Raw genomic sequence first — 13,980 nt, 5'->3', positions numbered from 1 at the left:
CCGCGGGCCGCCGGGCTTCCGGCTCGGCCCCGCCGCCTGGAGGCGCCGGCGGAGTGCGAGGCGCGCGGGCCTCGCCATGGCCCCCGAGCAGCTGTGCCCGCGCGGCCGGGAGGGCGCCCGGAGGTCCCGCGGCCGCCTGGCGGGGCGCGCGGGGGCTGTTCGGCCCCGCCGCCTGGGGGAGAGCTGGCGCCCTGCCTCGGCCGCGCCCCCGGAGCAGGCCTGTTTCGCGCTCGTCGGAGCACGAGTTGCCGAGCTTGCCTCGGCCCGGCGGGCGCGCTCCCCCACCGTGGCGACCGGCAAGCAGTGTATGGAGCACGGACGCGTGCGGGCGTTTACCGGCGCCGCCGCCCTCCTGGTGCCCGCCCCGCCTGCTCGGCGGGGCGGCCTTTGTGCGGGACCCCCTTCCCGGGCACTTCCCGCGGGGCCAGCGGCTTTGCGGGGGCGGAGGGCCGCCGTCCCTGGGCCGCCTTCCAGGCGTGGCTGCAGCGGGCCGCCCTCGGCTGGCTTGGCAGGCCCCACCCGGTCAGCTGTCCGGGCTGTCCGTCTTCTCCTTTTTCACCCCGCTGCTATTCCTGGCGGCAACTATTGCTGTCGTCTCGAGGAGCACCTGGGAAACAGCCCCCGGGACCGAAAGCCCTGCTGGAAGGCCAGCCGGTTCATCGAGGCCGGGGCGGGGGAGGGGCAGTCGTTCAGATGCATGCGTGAGTGGGGGGGCCTTCCCCCTCCGGCCTGCGTGTGCCTGCTGACTTCACCGGGGTGAGGGGGCGCCCTGCTTGGCCTGCTGCTGCTTGCTGACTCCTGCAGGGCAGCGATGCCTGCAGGAAAGAGCCGGGAGTTCCTGTGCGCAGGTAATGTGCGCCTCCTGGGGGGGTGGAGACCCCCGTCTGCCATCCAGCCCCTGCGAGGCCTGCAGGGTGGCTCACGGAGCAGCCGGGAAGTGCGCACGGGGCCTGCGTGTGGCGGGGCCTGAGCGCTGCTGCGAGTGGAGCAGCCGAGTGCGGCGGGCAGCCTTGGGGGCCTGCATGTGAGGCTGGGGCTGGGGCAAGCCAGGCCGGGGCCGCGCTCTTTGGCCCCGATTTGGCTGCTGGACCAAGTCCTGTGATGAAGCCTTGGGCATCCTGGCCGTTGCCCAGGCCAGGAGGTGCTTCCAGACCTTGGGGTGCGTGGCTTTGTCCCCGGGCCCCCCAGAGGAGCTCGTGTGGGGCGTTGCCGTGGGAACAGACACCCTGCTGCAGGAGAGGCGCTTGCAGCCGATTGGCAAACTGCTGGTGCCTCCAGGAAGGTGACTCAGAGGCCCAGGTGGAACAAGCGGCTTGGACATGGACGTGGCCTGGTGCTCGGTCTCGCGTTCCCCTTTCTGCAGATGGCAGAGCGCTCTCCCGTGTGGCTTGGGGCCCTGTGTGGGGAGTTGCTGTGCTCCATGGCAGAAGGCAGGTGCTGGTGGCCCTTGAGTGGGCCGCACTGTGGTCGCGGAGGGGGCGGGTGCTTGCCCTGGGTGCTCAGACCGGGCAGTGCCTGGGGCCGCCACGGGGCTCCCCCTCAGGTGAGGGGAGGTGGGGGGGCCCAGGAACGTCTCTGCCTCGGCCGTTCCCGATTCCGTTCACACCACGGGGCGTGCAGACCCCATGGGCCGGCCAGGCAGTGGCGGCTGGTGGGTGGGAGGTCCTGGGAGTCTGGACAGCTGCGGGGGGGGGGGCAGAGCTCAAAAAGCAACACAACCGTGGCCGCTGCAGTGCCTCCCATCCAGGCAGTGCCGACTCCCCAGCATCCTGAAGGGGCTCTTGGGCCCCTCCTGCAGATGGCGGAGACCTTGGGAGGAGCAGCACCTGCTTCCTTCGAGCTTCCCGTTGCCGTGGAACTGAGGTGCTTGCGGGCACCCCGGTCTTGGCCAGAGGGGAGGGAGAGGAGGATGCCCAACGGGCCGTTTGGAGAGGCCGGCAGCAGGCGTCCTGCTGGAGGGGCGCTGCTCTCTGCTGTAGGAGGCCTGGAGTTCGCCGCCCTGTACCTGCTGCCAGCGCCCCCTTGGGAGGCGTGCTGGCCACCACTGGCCTGAGGGGCTCTGGGTTCCCCGCGTATCGGGAGCAGCTGGGCTGGGGCTGCTGCGCTCCCCCCTGCATCGTGGGCTCCCGGCGGGGATCTTGGAGCAGCGCTGGACCCGTGGCCTGATGCAGCACGGCGGTCCCGCCCTGGTGATGGGGAGATCTGCCCCCCGGGCATGCCGAGCACTGTGGCCGGCGGCCGCCAGGGGAAGCGCACGGTGGCCGGCCAACGCGATGTGCCCGGCCAGCATCCTGCCAAGGGAAAGGCTTCCGTCCGTGTCAACGTGGGGCGGGCCGGGCCTCTGGACGCCCCGCGGCACCTGGCAGCCCGCCCCGCCCCCCGTCGGCTCGGTGTGGAGGCCTGCCGTGGCTGGGGCGGGGTGTGCGGCATCCCTGCGCCCGCAGTGGTGGCCTGTGGATGGATCGTGCGTGGCTGGGGGCTCCTGCCTCGTCCGCCCATGCGTGTGCCGCGGGCAGCTGGGGTGGATGTCTGCCCGTTCCCTGCTGGCAGCTGGCCGGAGGCAAGACCTTGCGCAAGACCCAGCTTGATTTCCGTGTTCCCCCTCCTCTTGCTTTCCTGCCCCAGGGGGAGGAATCGAAGCCCCTGCTGCCACCTGCCTCCAGCCCACCCAGCAAGTCCTTCAACGGGACAGAGTCCAGCTGCTACAGCCCGCCGTCCGCCCGGACAGATGAGCAGGCCCTGCTGACCTCGATCCTCTCCAGGACTGTCAAGTAAGCGGTTCGCTGAGAAAAAGGCCAGGGGGGCGACTGGGGGCGTGGGGCCGCCTGGCCCAGCCTCCTGCCCAAAACCGGGCACGCCATGCCGAGTTTTCTTCTGCCAACCCATGAAGAAAAGTGTCTGGACAGTCATCTGGCTGGGATGGTGTAGCTGAGTGCCAGCAGCAGGTTGGAGCTGGTGGTCTCCTGGCTTTTCCTGCTCTATTCCGTGGCTCTAGGGCCCTGTGAGAGCTAGGCGGAACCTCTGAGTTCTGGGGCAGTCGACCTTTGCATGGCAGCGCCTGGGCAAGGCTGGGGAAGGGCTGCCGCTTTGGGTGCCCTGCATGTGAACTTCCCAAGCAGCAGGAGGAAGGGGAGGCAGGGCAGGTGAACCTGCGCTTCCTCCAGCGTGGAGGCCTCCAAGAAGGGGGTTGACTCTGCAGCCCCCGGACGGCTGCTGTCGGCGGCTTGTTCGGCGAAGTTGTTCCTCCCAGGGCTGTGCGTGGCCCACCCTAGGGCGTGCGCCCCCTCGGGAGTGATTCTGTGCCTGCGAAAGGCCACTTCTGCAGTGGTCCCTCGCGGCTGGGATGCTGGCGCAGGCCACTTGCAGGCTCGGGCGCAGGCGGCCTCACTGCAGCCTCCTTCCCCCGGCTGAGTCAGTGGGGCCCTGGCACACTCCACTGGGATCCCCTCCGGCGGACGTGGGGCCAGCCGCTCTGCGGAAAGCGTGGTGTGCGGGGCGGTTTGGCCGCCCCTCGGCAGTGCCTTCCTCATCCTGAGAGGCTGGGGCCGCGGGACGCGTCTCCCTGAGCTCCGCCGGTTGTGCTTCAGAGCTCTGCTCTCCTGGCCTTCCCCCTGCAGTGGGGGAGGCCAGGATGAGTCCTGAGCCCAGCATCCGCCTTCTTGCAGCAACATCATCGATGTTTCAGCCGATCAGCAACAGATGGAGCAACACGAGTACATGGACCGCGCCAGGCAGTACAGGTAGGCCAGGCAGCCCACTCGGGGTGGGCGGCGGCTCGCTCGCTCCGTCTCGGCACACGGCGCTGGCCACCGGTGAGACTGTTCCCGTGCGGCAGGAGGCGCAGCCCATGGCGGGACGCCCGGCATCTGGACTCGGGCGCTGAAGGGCTGCGAAATGTTCCAGCCGGCGAACCTGCATTTCCCAGTCTGGGTTGGGCCCGAGTCTCCCCAGGCCTTGAGGGGCTCATTCAATTTTCTGAGCTGTTCCCTTGGAACGGGGGCCGATTCCCACTCCCGGGGGCTGCGTCAGCACCAAATGCTGCCAACTTCTGCTGACGGCACCAGCAAAACGTGCTTTGTTCTAACACTGAATTTGGCTTTCTTGGAACGGGAGCTCAGAGGTGAAGTGCCACGCGTTTAAGGAGTGGGGTCCCGTATCCAGGGGGGCGACGAGCGATGGGGCGCGCGCAGGCTTCCTTCTCACCCTCTTGCCGCCTCTCCAGTACCCGGCTGGCCATGCTGAGCAACAACCTGATCCACTGGAAGAAGCTGCCGCTGCTCCCGTCCCTGACCAACCAGCCGCATCAAGTGCTCGCCAGCGACCCCGTGCCCTTTGCAGACTTGCAACAGGTTGGTGCGTGGGCCGGCGGCGGCCGGGGCGCGGGGCTGCGGCACCCCCCAGCGGTCCAGTCCCCACGCCCCCGCGCAGGCACGTGCACCGCGCAGTCAGAGCACCTGCTCCCTCTGTGCTGGGGGGGGAACGCACCCCCCGCTCGGATGAGATCTCTGGAGGCGGGCTGGGCGCTTGACCCCGCGGCGTGGGCACCAGTGCGCCTGAATCCCGGGGAGGCGTGTGCAGCTTGGGGGACGCAGGGTGCGGGCCTCCCGGTCGGCTCCTGCGGGGGCCGCTTGGCCTGCCCTCCTCCGCCTTCACTTCTCCCGGGGCTGCCCCTGCGTGCTCGCGGGAGGGGGCTGGAGCCAGCCCGGGGAGGGGGCCCGGGCCGTGCGAGGGGAGGGCACCGGGCACGGCTCTGCTGGGGGCAGCCCCTGTGGAGGAGCCCCATTCAGGGGCCCGAGGGTGCCCTGGAGAGGCCCAGCGTTCTAGGAAGCACCGGGACGCGCGGCGTTTCTGAACTGCCACCCTGGCTGGGCCTTGCTCAAGTGCCCCCCCCCCGGACACGCGTGCCACGAGGGGGCTGCTGGCTGCCTGCAGAGCCGTTGCCCCAGGAAGGCCACCTTGCTGCCGCTGCAGGTCTCCCGGATAGCTGCCTACGCCTACAGTGCCCTTTCCCAGATCCGCGTGGACGCGAAAGAAGAACTGGTGGTACAGTTCGGGATCCCGTGACGCCGATCTGCACTCAGCTGCTCCTCTTTCTTCCTCCACTTTTGTTTCTTTCCTTTCCACAACGGCCTCACCACTGCGGTGGAACTTGTACGGACAAGGCACGCAGGGCCGCCCGTTCCCGGCCAGAGGCGGCGCCCGGGAACGGTGGCCGAGGCGGAGGGCACGCCGATCCACGCGGTCTCTTTCCCCTTTCCCGGTGTGGGGTGCATGTTTGGGCGAGCCAGGGCACGCAGGGTTAACGGAGGGGGTGCAGAATGCGGTGGCTTCGCTTGGCCCCCGAGGGGTGGGTCTCGTGATGGGGGGTGGGGGGCAGACGGGGTCACTCTTCTGCCCGCGGAGGCGCCGAGAGGGTGCCTTCCTGGGCGGGTGGATGGGAGGAAGGGAAGCGCGTTGCGCTGCAGGCCGCCGGCCGCCACTTCCCACTTTCTCTACCGGAAGGGTTTCCCCTCCGCTACCTTCCATATTTGGGGTTTTTTAGGAGGGGGAGGGACATCTTTTCAAGAAGGAAACGCAGCACGAAGCGGAAGAGGACTGGGTGCCCTGGTGCTCTCCTTGGTGTGTAACCCTCTGCCCTGTTTTACTTAGCTGAACTGTCACTTTGTTTTAATTTTTTTGTTTTTGCTAAAGTAGACAAAATATAAATACATTCATCCAAGCAAGGGCTCTTCATTTGGGCGGTGACTGCGGTTGGAGAGAGCAGAGCGGCTGTGCCGTTGTCCTTGTGAGAGCAGCGGTGCAGCAGCACCCCAAAAGTGCCTTTAAGCCAAGGGGCGGTGGGCCTGGGGCTCTGGTGGCCCCTCAGGCGGGGGGGGCAGCCCTCTTAGCAGCTGTGGCTCGTAGCTCGCTCCAGCCCACCCCCACCCAGCTTCCGGCCCAGCCCGGCCCGGCCCGGCGGCGAGGGCAGAGGGCGCTGGGGCAGAGGCTGCCTCCTTGTCCGGACGAGCCTGCTCGGCTCACTCAGGGGCCCTCTGAGGCTTGCACCTTTTGCTCGGCCAGAATTTCTCGCTGCGATCATTGATGGCTGCTTCCCACCCAAGACCAGCCTCTCCCCTCCTGTTTCTGTGGCAGCGGCCAAGGCCAGCCTGGGGAGGGTGGCGGTAAGGGGAGGCTTTGTTCTGGCAGTAGACAGCAAGCCGAGGCCCCTCGCGCTTTCCCGCAAAACCTCCGCGGAAAGGAGCAAGAGCTGAACAAGGAAGCCTGAAGCTGCCTCGTCAGCAGAGTGTGCCACCGGCGAGCTGCTCAGAGGTGGCCGGCCGGCCCCTTTCCCTCCCCACTGAGACCCCCTTAACGGGGGGGGGGGGGGCAGCCGGCATGCCCTCAAGCTGGGTCTCCAGCAGGGCTCCTGTGGATTTTGGCTGGGCTGTGGAGCTTGCTGGCCAGGGCCCGGGTCCCCCTCTGGAGGGCTGCTCTGGCTCCCTGGGTTCATGTTACAGCAGGGCAGAGCCCACCGGGGGCTCGTTCCACTCCTGGACGGCAGCGGTGCTCCGGCTCCGGAAGCCCTGGCTGGGGTGGGGTGGGAGCCCTGGTCTCCTGCAAGGGTGGAGCAGCTGCCGGGCGGGGGGGGGGCTGCACAGCCTGCCACCCCCCCCCCCAGACTATGGCTCCCGCCAGCCCCCGCCAAAGGGGTACAAATGGCACGGTTGCCCTCGGCACCGCCCGTTTTCGGCGGTGTTCAAATGGCGAAGGCGGCTGGGTTGGTGTGAAGAAACAGGAGGGCAGCACAGCAGCATGGTGCGCATTCGTTCCCCCACGGAGCGTGGCCGCCAGAGGGCATCGCCTCCTCCGCCCCACTCCCTCTCCCAGGTTCTGGGTCTTTCCTGCTCCCCTCCGTAGGATTCCCCAGGAGGCCAGGCTGCTCCCTCATGTCTGGATGGCAAGCAGAGCTGGAGTCCGTACTGGGGAGGGCCCCGAGCGTGGCTGCCGGCTGCGGGGAGGTCCAGGGTCTCGGGCCGCTTCCTGGGCGGGGAAGCCGGGCCAGGGCACCGCTCCCCTCGGCCTCTTCCCACTCTGGTCGCCCTCCATGATCCGCCAGGCGAAGCTGCGCTAACCTTTTATTCCTAACTGGGCGCAGACTGCCGAGGCCGCCGCCTCCCCACAGGTCAGCCGCCCTCCTGCGGTCGCAGCCGCTGGGCAGAGGCGGAGCGTGTGGCGGTCAGTAATTGTCCCGCCTCCTCCGGGCCACCTTGGGCCTGATGTTCATGCGCCTCCAAATGGCAGCGGTCGAGCGGTCGAGCCTCGTGACTCCACTGAAATCGAAGGACTTCAGCTGGGGCAAGGTGGACAGAACGTAGCTCCTGTGGGGGGGCAGAAATCAGCAGTCATTTCGGCTCCGGCCTGGACCTTGGTCTGTGAGACATGGGGGCATGGGGGGCTTTCTCTGTAGCTGAGCATAGGGAACCGCCGTGTCCCTGCCAGCCAGTCATGCTGGTTTCACTGACCACCAGAAATGCTGTATTTACTTGCATTGCACCTATTCCCGGTGATCGGGCCTGCAAGTGGCTACGGATTCCCCCCTGGGCTGCGGTGACGATGCCTTGGGCCTGCACCGCACGGTCTTGGAGGGGGGCTGGCTTCCTCTGGGCAGTCAAGAGCACATTGGTTGGGTGGGTTAAGCACTTCATGAAGGACTCCCAGAGGCCACGCTGCAGTTCCCCCCGCCTGGCCCTCCCGAGGGCTGCTCCCACGCCACGGGGCTCGAATGGGGCAGGACCAGTGCGGCCGGCAGTTGCTGCTGGCGGCGTCCCGGCAAAGGATTCTTGGGATGGCACGGCAGCTCGGCGGGAGGCGCTGCTCCTCGGGGCAGCGGCACAGCATGCAGCGCAATGTCTCAAAGGAAGCAGAACAGCCTCCAAAACACACCTTGGTCGCCGTCCTCCAGGAGCTCTGTGCTTTCTGCAGCCGGCCGAGCTGGCCAAGCAGTTCTGACGTGCGAAAGGCGCCAGAAGAGGGACAGCAGCCTGGGGGTGCTGGAGGGCGTTGAAGACGGGGGGCGGGGGGAGCTCCCCACCTGCTCTTCTGGGCAGCTTCTGGAGCGCATGCCTGGAGGCTGCCATGCTCGGCTTCACAGCCAGCACCGTCCTTCGCAGACGAGGCATGCTTTCCCCACTCCGTGTGGGGCAGCTCGATGTCCTTTGGAGGCGCCCTTCCTCGCAGCACCGCCGGTGCACATTCTCCGGCCCGGCTCATCTGGGAGACGCAGAAGAGGCCGCCCCTCCTGTCCCCGCACTGCACCCGGCAGTTCTCCACTCCTTGGCCTGCCTTTGCAGCCTGGGGAATTGCACCGCAGGGGCTTGCTGACCGGGGCGCAATCCCCATGCAGGCTCAGAGGCCTGCAACTCCGGGCCTGTCCGCCCGCCAAGAGGATGCCTCGGCCACAGATGGCAAGAAGCCCGGTCCTGAGAAGCCCTCCCCCCCCCCCCTTCCCTCTGCTGGGCGTGGAGCCCTCGTTCAAGAGGATGCCAGTCGCAATGCACCCCAGAGCAAAGCAAGCGTTCTGCCTCACGAGGAGACCCTTTCCTCATCCTCGAAAAGTCGTACAATCCCCTTCTCTCAAACGCAAGAGAAGCATCTCAGAAATAACTTTGTTTTCCTTTAGAGCTATTATTTTTTCTTAAATCAGATTCAATCCATGGATGCGTTGGCCAGCGGAGTCTCACTCGACCGACCGAGTGTCTTGGCTGGACTCCCCCCTGGGGCTGAGGCTCCTCCGCTTGCTGGGGATTCTGCCGCCATGACCACATCCTGCACGTCGACTGCACTGCTGTGGCGTGGCTGGGTGCCCCCCCCCGGGTGTGCCCCCCTCCCTCCAAGAGCTTTCGGAAGTTACCTGTAGCCCTTCTCCTCCTCAATGGGGTTTCCGTGGAGGGTCAGGCTGCGCAGGTGTGGCAGCACAGCCAGTTTGTCCACTTCGGAGAGTTGCTGGATGCTGTTCCCGTGGAGGTTGAGGTGGTGGAGGTTGTAATAGGTGGTGAGCACCTGGGGAGGGACCAGCGACAGGAAGCTTAGAAGGGCAAAACAGGAGAGGCGGGATCCAGCATCCGCTCCTGCGCTCGAGCTTTTGGTAGAGACTGCGGAGATGGCGGCCAAACTGCCAGAGCCGTATCCTGCCAGGGGCTCACACAGCAGCGTACGGCAGTGAGGAACGAGGCGGTCCCAGCCCCAAGCTTACACTCGAAAAAGGGGAAAGCACTGCGAGGAAGGAGGCCCTCCCATCTGGAAGGTTTACTGGTACGCTTGATGGAGTTGTGGTGCTGCTTGGTGAGAAGCCCAGGGAAAGGGCTGAGATACCGGGTCGATGCTGGGCAGGTCGTTGAAGGAGAGGTCGATCCAGTAGATCTCCTCGGGGTACTCCACCAGCTGTGCCACGATCTCTGGGAAGTCGGTCAGGTCGTTGAGCGTGTTGTTGTTGAGCCGGATGGCCTGGGTCAGCGACCGGCCTGCGCCCGTCTGTTTGATGAGCTTGATGCCAGGGCGCGGCTCCTCCGTCAGCAGGTCTGGGGCAGAGGCCGGAGGGAAGAGCGGTCAGCAGGGCGGGCCGAGCGGCAAGAGCCGAGAAGCGCTGTGCACGCGTGCTGGCCGCAGCCAGGTTCCTTAGTGGCCTGGTTCACGGGTAACAACAAACCAGAGTGCGGGCTGAATCGCGCGTTACGGCCGAACTCCGCGGTATGGTGGAACTAGGGGTAGCTGACCATGAAGAGAATCCGTGGTCAGTTGATGGACTGTAAACCCTGTTATTTGTGGGTAATAACCCATACTTCAGCCATAGTGCAGTATTTGCACATAATGACAACCCAGGATTCAGCAACAGGCCATACTCTGGGTTGTCGCAATGTGTAAACCAGGCCACCTTGTGGCTGAGAAGGGAAACGGATGACTACCTTTGGGGGCATTTGCTTCGCTGCCGTGGGATCTATGGGGATCCCAGGTCCCGCGTGGGACGGATGTGGCGGTGCTTGGGGCCCTGGCCAGGCTGTGGCAGCCAGGCAGCCCCACGCTCTGACTCCCGGTTGCCAGGGAGGCCTTGGGTCCTCCTGGGCTGGAGGCACTCAGACGGACCGCTGGACAGCACCCTGCGTGGGATGGGATGGGATGGGATGGGAGTGCTGAGCTGGGCAGGGAGTGGGGCCATCCGGCCCGCCAGCTCTGCTGCCCTGGGTTCCCATGAAGGATGCCCTGGGGCTGAAGACCTTCCGAGTTCAGCTGTGCTTTCTGCTGCCCTTTTAACGAGCCGTCGTTCCATGTTGACCCACAGAGGGCTGTGAACACCCCGGGACCCACCCCACTCAGCAATTCCCTCTGGGAGCAACTGCTGCCTCAGACCCGAGCGATCGAGCCAAACCTGCCCAGCGAGTCCCCAGCAGGGCCATCCGGCCAGAATACGAAGCCAGCTCGGCGCCCGCATGACGGCACGTGAACGAGGCGTGTGAAACCTCCTGAGCCCCTCCAGGCAAAAGCAGGGCAAGCCCAGCTCCCCAGAGCGGTCGCTGGCCTGCCGTGTCGAAGCAGGAGCGGGTGCCCCATACAGGGACGCGAAGAGGCACAGATGCTGGCGCCACCGCACCTCCACCAAGTGGGGAGGGGAGCCGGCCACTCCTGCCCACCCTCATCGACCCCGAATGCATGTGGTGCGGGGGGGGGTGAAACGAGCCCCCCAGTCCATGCTGTCTTCTGTCCCAGGGGCCCTGGTTCTGACTGAGCGGCCTGCGAGGGGGCAGCCGGCCATGAGGCTCCGCCGTACCTTGCACGAAGCTGATGCCCCGGAAGGAGTAGTCCAGAGGAGGTGCCTGGAGGGAGGCCGTGCTGTAATTCCACCGGGTGCACATCTTTCCTGCTGTGCTAGTGAACACAATCGTGCCGGGGAGAAGTTAGCAAGACGGGGCAGCTCCGTGCAGCCACCTGGGACCGCGCTACCGTGGCCAAGGCTCAGGCCGCCTTCGCAGCCTACAACCAGGACGCCTGGTGTTCTCCCGCGGCGGAGCGGGGTCTGCGAGTGGGCCGGGCTGTCCCGGGAACACCGGCCGTGCCCGAGACCCACAGAGAGGAGCCGGCGGCAAGTTGGCGCCCCCTCCCCACGAGCGGCGCATCCTCGGTCAGCAGGCCCTTTGGTGGGCGTACCGGTGGCGGGAGCCCGAGCGAAGCACCTGCAGGTCCGGCGGCTGGCTGAGCCCAGCGGGCCCTGGGGGCGCCACTGGCCCTGGGGGAGCCGCAGTGATGCTGTGGCAGTGGCATTGTGAGAAAGCGGCTGACGGCGGCACAGCCTCCCAGCAGGGCTCGGGAGGTCTGGCTGGATGCCGGAAGCTGTTCCCAACGGGGTTGGGATTCAGGCCGTAGGAAGTGGCACGGCAGCCCGAGTCCCGTGCCGGCTCCTGCACTCCCCGCTGAAAATCCCTGTGGGACGCTTGGGGAAGCCATTATCCCTCAGCGCTACCTCTCCACCTGCGAGAGGGGAAGGATGGTGACCTCCCTCTCTGGTACACCTGGTGGGGGGGCAAACGATGCAGGCACCCCAAGCGACCCGGCACTTGCCGAGGACGGTCGGCTCCTGCCGCCTGACCTCTCATGGCTGCCCCAGGAGCATGTGGGCAGGGGGGTGTACCCCAGGACACCCGGAAGCCTCCGCTGTGCAGGCCAGCCGGGGCCACCCCTGCCTGCAACACGCAGGCCCCGCATCCCTGCTGGGGCGTAGGCGCCTGGGCACGCTTTCCGGGTTGCACATGGGCCATGGTTGGGGCGAGCCTTCTCTGGTCCTGCCCGGCGGTGGGCAGCGGCATCCCCCCCTTGCGACTGTCTGTTCAAGGCTGCATCTGGGACCGAAGGACCGTGTGGTGCCGATGTCGCCACCCTCCTGGCCTGGAGCGCGGCCTAGAGAGGAGCTGCCTGGCGCCAAGCAAAGCGGCAAGGCTGTGGGCAGAGCTGTGCGTGGCCCTTTGGACCGCCCACCCTGTTCGGGCACCCTGTTCGTCCCGGCCAAAGCTCATGGGCACGATCCACCAGAAGCAGCTCCTGCACGCACAAGCCGGCAAGATGATGGCACACCTCTGCGGCCGATTCTCCTCTCGGACTTTCTGTGGCTTGAGATTTGACCCGGTACGTAATTGTTGTCCTTGTTTTTAAAATACCTGTGCTTTTAGTCCCTGTCACCTGCTGGTTGGGAAGGCAGCCCATAAAAGGTTGGCATTTTAATGGTATCCATTTGTTCAGGCTCTTGTTCATGCGGCTCGTTAACTGAAGAGGGACGCAAGTGTTTGATTTCTTGGTCAGCTGGGACCAGTTTTAGAATACCAGCCAATGGCTTTTGATTTAAAATGGGAAAAAAATCCCAGAATCCTTTCCGAGCCTGGAAAACTGTTCCAAATCCCTAGAGCCCATCTTCCGGAGCGGCCCATCTTCCGGAGTGGATCGCCACCACAGAGCAACAAATTCTGCCGCAGCTGTTTGCACTGCTCCACCAGATGCACTGTGTGCGCGTGCGTGTGTGCGCGTTCAGCCCAAGCCTGGCTTCACCTTCGCAGATGCTTTGGAAGGGAGCCGCTCTGCACTCAGGGGGCACCCAGGGCAATCTCTCTCCCCACACCCATAACTTCATTTGCTAATTTCAGGAGCCAGAAAACCTGGAGTGGGTTTCTAACACTGGATGTCACTGTTGCTGCTTACACAGCCCAAACCTAATTGGCCCCAGTCTGCATCCCCTGGAGTCCCCCCCGGAGCGTTGCCCTGCCTGCTGCCTAGACTCAGCCCCATGTGTACTGACGGGCTCTCAGCCTGTAAAGAGACCCTCGGGGCGCAGCAGGAGAGCTCCGTCAAAACTCTGCTTTGCAGCGTTAAAAGTTCTGCCATCTGCTGGGGGAGCGGCAACGGCAGCACAGGCAAATGGCCTTTCGTGGAAAGGAGGGCAGCTCTGCAGGTGTCTCTGGCAAACGGGGGGAGCTCCCCCTTCTGCCCCAGCTCACCCCACTGAAGAGGGTCCCTGGCCTCCAGCAGATCATTTTCAGGGGGCTGGAGGGACTGCTGTGGGAGGAGGAGCAGGTGAAAGGTGCCTTCACAGCCCAGCTGTGTGCATCCAAATCAGAATTACTGGGTAAGGCGCCTACCTTGAAAGGTCTCATTCACCTAAGCAGCTCTATGAGCTGCGGTGCAGCTGTGCTGGGGTCACTACGCACCTGGGAAAGGACAGAGCCGAGCTTGCCTGGGGAGAGACCAGAAAGAAGAGACCCTCCGTTACCATCAGGGGACCACAGGTGCATCAAAGAGAGGCAGCGGCCGCTCCCCAGCGTGTCCCGAGGCTCCCCCCCATCAGCTTTGTCCGTGCCAGGCTTCGGGGAACGCCACGTGGCGAAGTTACGGCCCTCTCCGCTCCACAGGTAAAGCTCCGCCGGGGCGTGTTGCTAGAGCACGGCAGCCGTGTGTCCCCCGATCCCCACGGAGACCAAGGCTGGGGGGCCCCGTGCTCGCCCGCCCGGCCTGCTGGAGGCTGTGAGGAGAATGGCCCGTCCGAGCTGAGGGTCCTTCAGATGTGCCAGCATTCCCAGGACGTTGGGAACTGTAGTCCCACACATCTGGAGGGCGCTGGCTTTGGGAAGGGTGGCATAGCATGTGAATGGTAACGTGAGAACGAAAGGATCGAGCCGCATCCCGCCCCGCTCCCTTGCGAAGGGAGAACTGCGCGGCCTGGACAGGGAGAGGCTCGAGCGAGCCAGGCCTCCTCGCGGGGAGCGCGCAGTGCGAGGGCAGGAGTCGAAGGCATCCCGCGGGACGCGCGCCGCCCGCACGCCCAGCCCGGCAGGGCGCCTTGGCGGCGGCGGGCTCTCGCGGGTCGGGGCCGGCGCCGGGAGGCATCGGGGGCGCGCGGGCGCAGCCGAGCTCGGCGCGGCTGCCTCACCGGGCGGTTGTGCGCAGGAGGGGACGGAGCGCAGGCCG

General features: G+C 66.0%; 2 protein-coding genes across 6 annotated transcripts; one reads left to right on the top strand and one right to left on the bottom strand.

The window, feature by feature from the left end:
- Positions 1–2,443: 2,443 nt before the first annotated feature.
- On the top strand, positions 2,444–5,719 carry LAMTOR1 (late endosomal/lysosomal adaptor, MAPK and MTOR activator 1). The gene is made up of 4 exons (XM_044418584.1): positions 2,444–2,771; positions 3,666–3,740; positions 4,223–4,349; positions 4,972–5,719. The coding sequence occupies exons 1-4, from the start codon at positions 2,458–2,460 to the stop codon at positions 5,062–5,064; spliced, it is 609 nt and encodes a 202-aa protein (XP_044274519.1). The 5' UTR covers positions 2,444–2,457; the 3' UTR covers positions 5,065–5,719.
- A 984-nt stretch (positions 5,720–6,703) lies between these two features.
- On the bottom strand, positions 6,704–13,244 carry LRRC51 (leucine rich repeat containing 51). 5 transcript variants are annotated; one of them, XM_044418615.1, is made up of 5 exons: positions 13,224–13,244; positions 10,802–10,899; positions 9,352–9,557; positions 8,891–9,039; positions 6,704–7,358 (listed from the first exon to the last, which is right to left on the bottom strand). In XM_044418615.1, exons 2-5 carry the CDS (start codon positions 10,884–10,886, stop codon positions 7,217–7,219), a joined length of 582 nt encoding a protein of 193 aa, XP_044274550.1. In that variant the 5' UTR covers positions 10,887–10,899; positions 13,224–13,244; the 3' UTR covers positions 6,704–7,216. The 5 variants fall into 5 exon arrangements, with proteins under 5 accessions (XP_044274550.1, XP_044274551.1, XP_044274547.1 ...); XM_044418616.1 differs by having other exon boundaries at positions 10,802–10,894; XM_044418612.1 differs by lacking the exon at positions 13,224–13,244 and adding an exon at positions 13,155–13,208 and having other exon boundaries at positions 9,233–9,557.
- Between the last annotated feature and the right edge of the window lie 736 nt (positions 13,245–13,980).

Source organism: Varanus komodoensis, unplaced genomic scaffold, assembly GCF_004798865.1.
Source record: "Varanus komodoensis strain SLA01 unplaced genomic scaffold, ASM479886v1 scaffold91, whole genome shotgun sequence".
Taxonomy (NCBI): domain Eukaryota; kingdom Metazoa; phylum Chordata; class Lepidosauria; order Squamata; family Varanidae; genus Varanus; species Varanus komodoensis.
Note: the sequence above shows the minus strand (reverse complement) of the source record. Positions and strands in the feature narration are given on the sequence as shown.

What these genes read in the sequence shown, in the direction of transcription:
- LAMTOR1 (XM_044418584.1), top strand. Translation starts at nt 2,458, where the DNA reads ATGGATCGTGCGTGGCTGGGGGCTCCTGCCTCGTCCGCCCATGCGTGT. An exon ending in ATCCTCTCCAGGACTGTCAA is followed by an intron (nt 2,772 to 3,665) that starts GTAAGCGGTTCG and finishes GCCTTCTTGCAG; the next exon opens with CAACATCATCGATGTTTCAG. An exon ending in CCTTTGCAGACTTGCAACAG is followed by an intron (nt 4,350 to 4,971) that starts GTTGGTGCGTGG and finishes CTGCCGCTGCAG; the next exon opens with GTCTCCCGGATAGCTGCCTA.
- LRRC51 (XM_044418612.1), bottom strand. An exon ending in TGCTTTCCCCTTTTTCGAGT is followed by an intron (nt 9,040 to 9,232) that starts GTAAGCTTGGGG and finishes GTCCCTCCCCAG; the next exon opens with GTGCTCACCACCTATTACAA. An exon ending in GAGGAGGAGAAGGGCTACAG is followed by an intron (nt 7,359 to 8,890) that starts GTAACTTCCGAA and finishes GCCCCCCCACAG; the next exon opens with GAGCTACGTTCTGTCCACCT.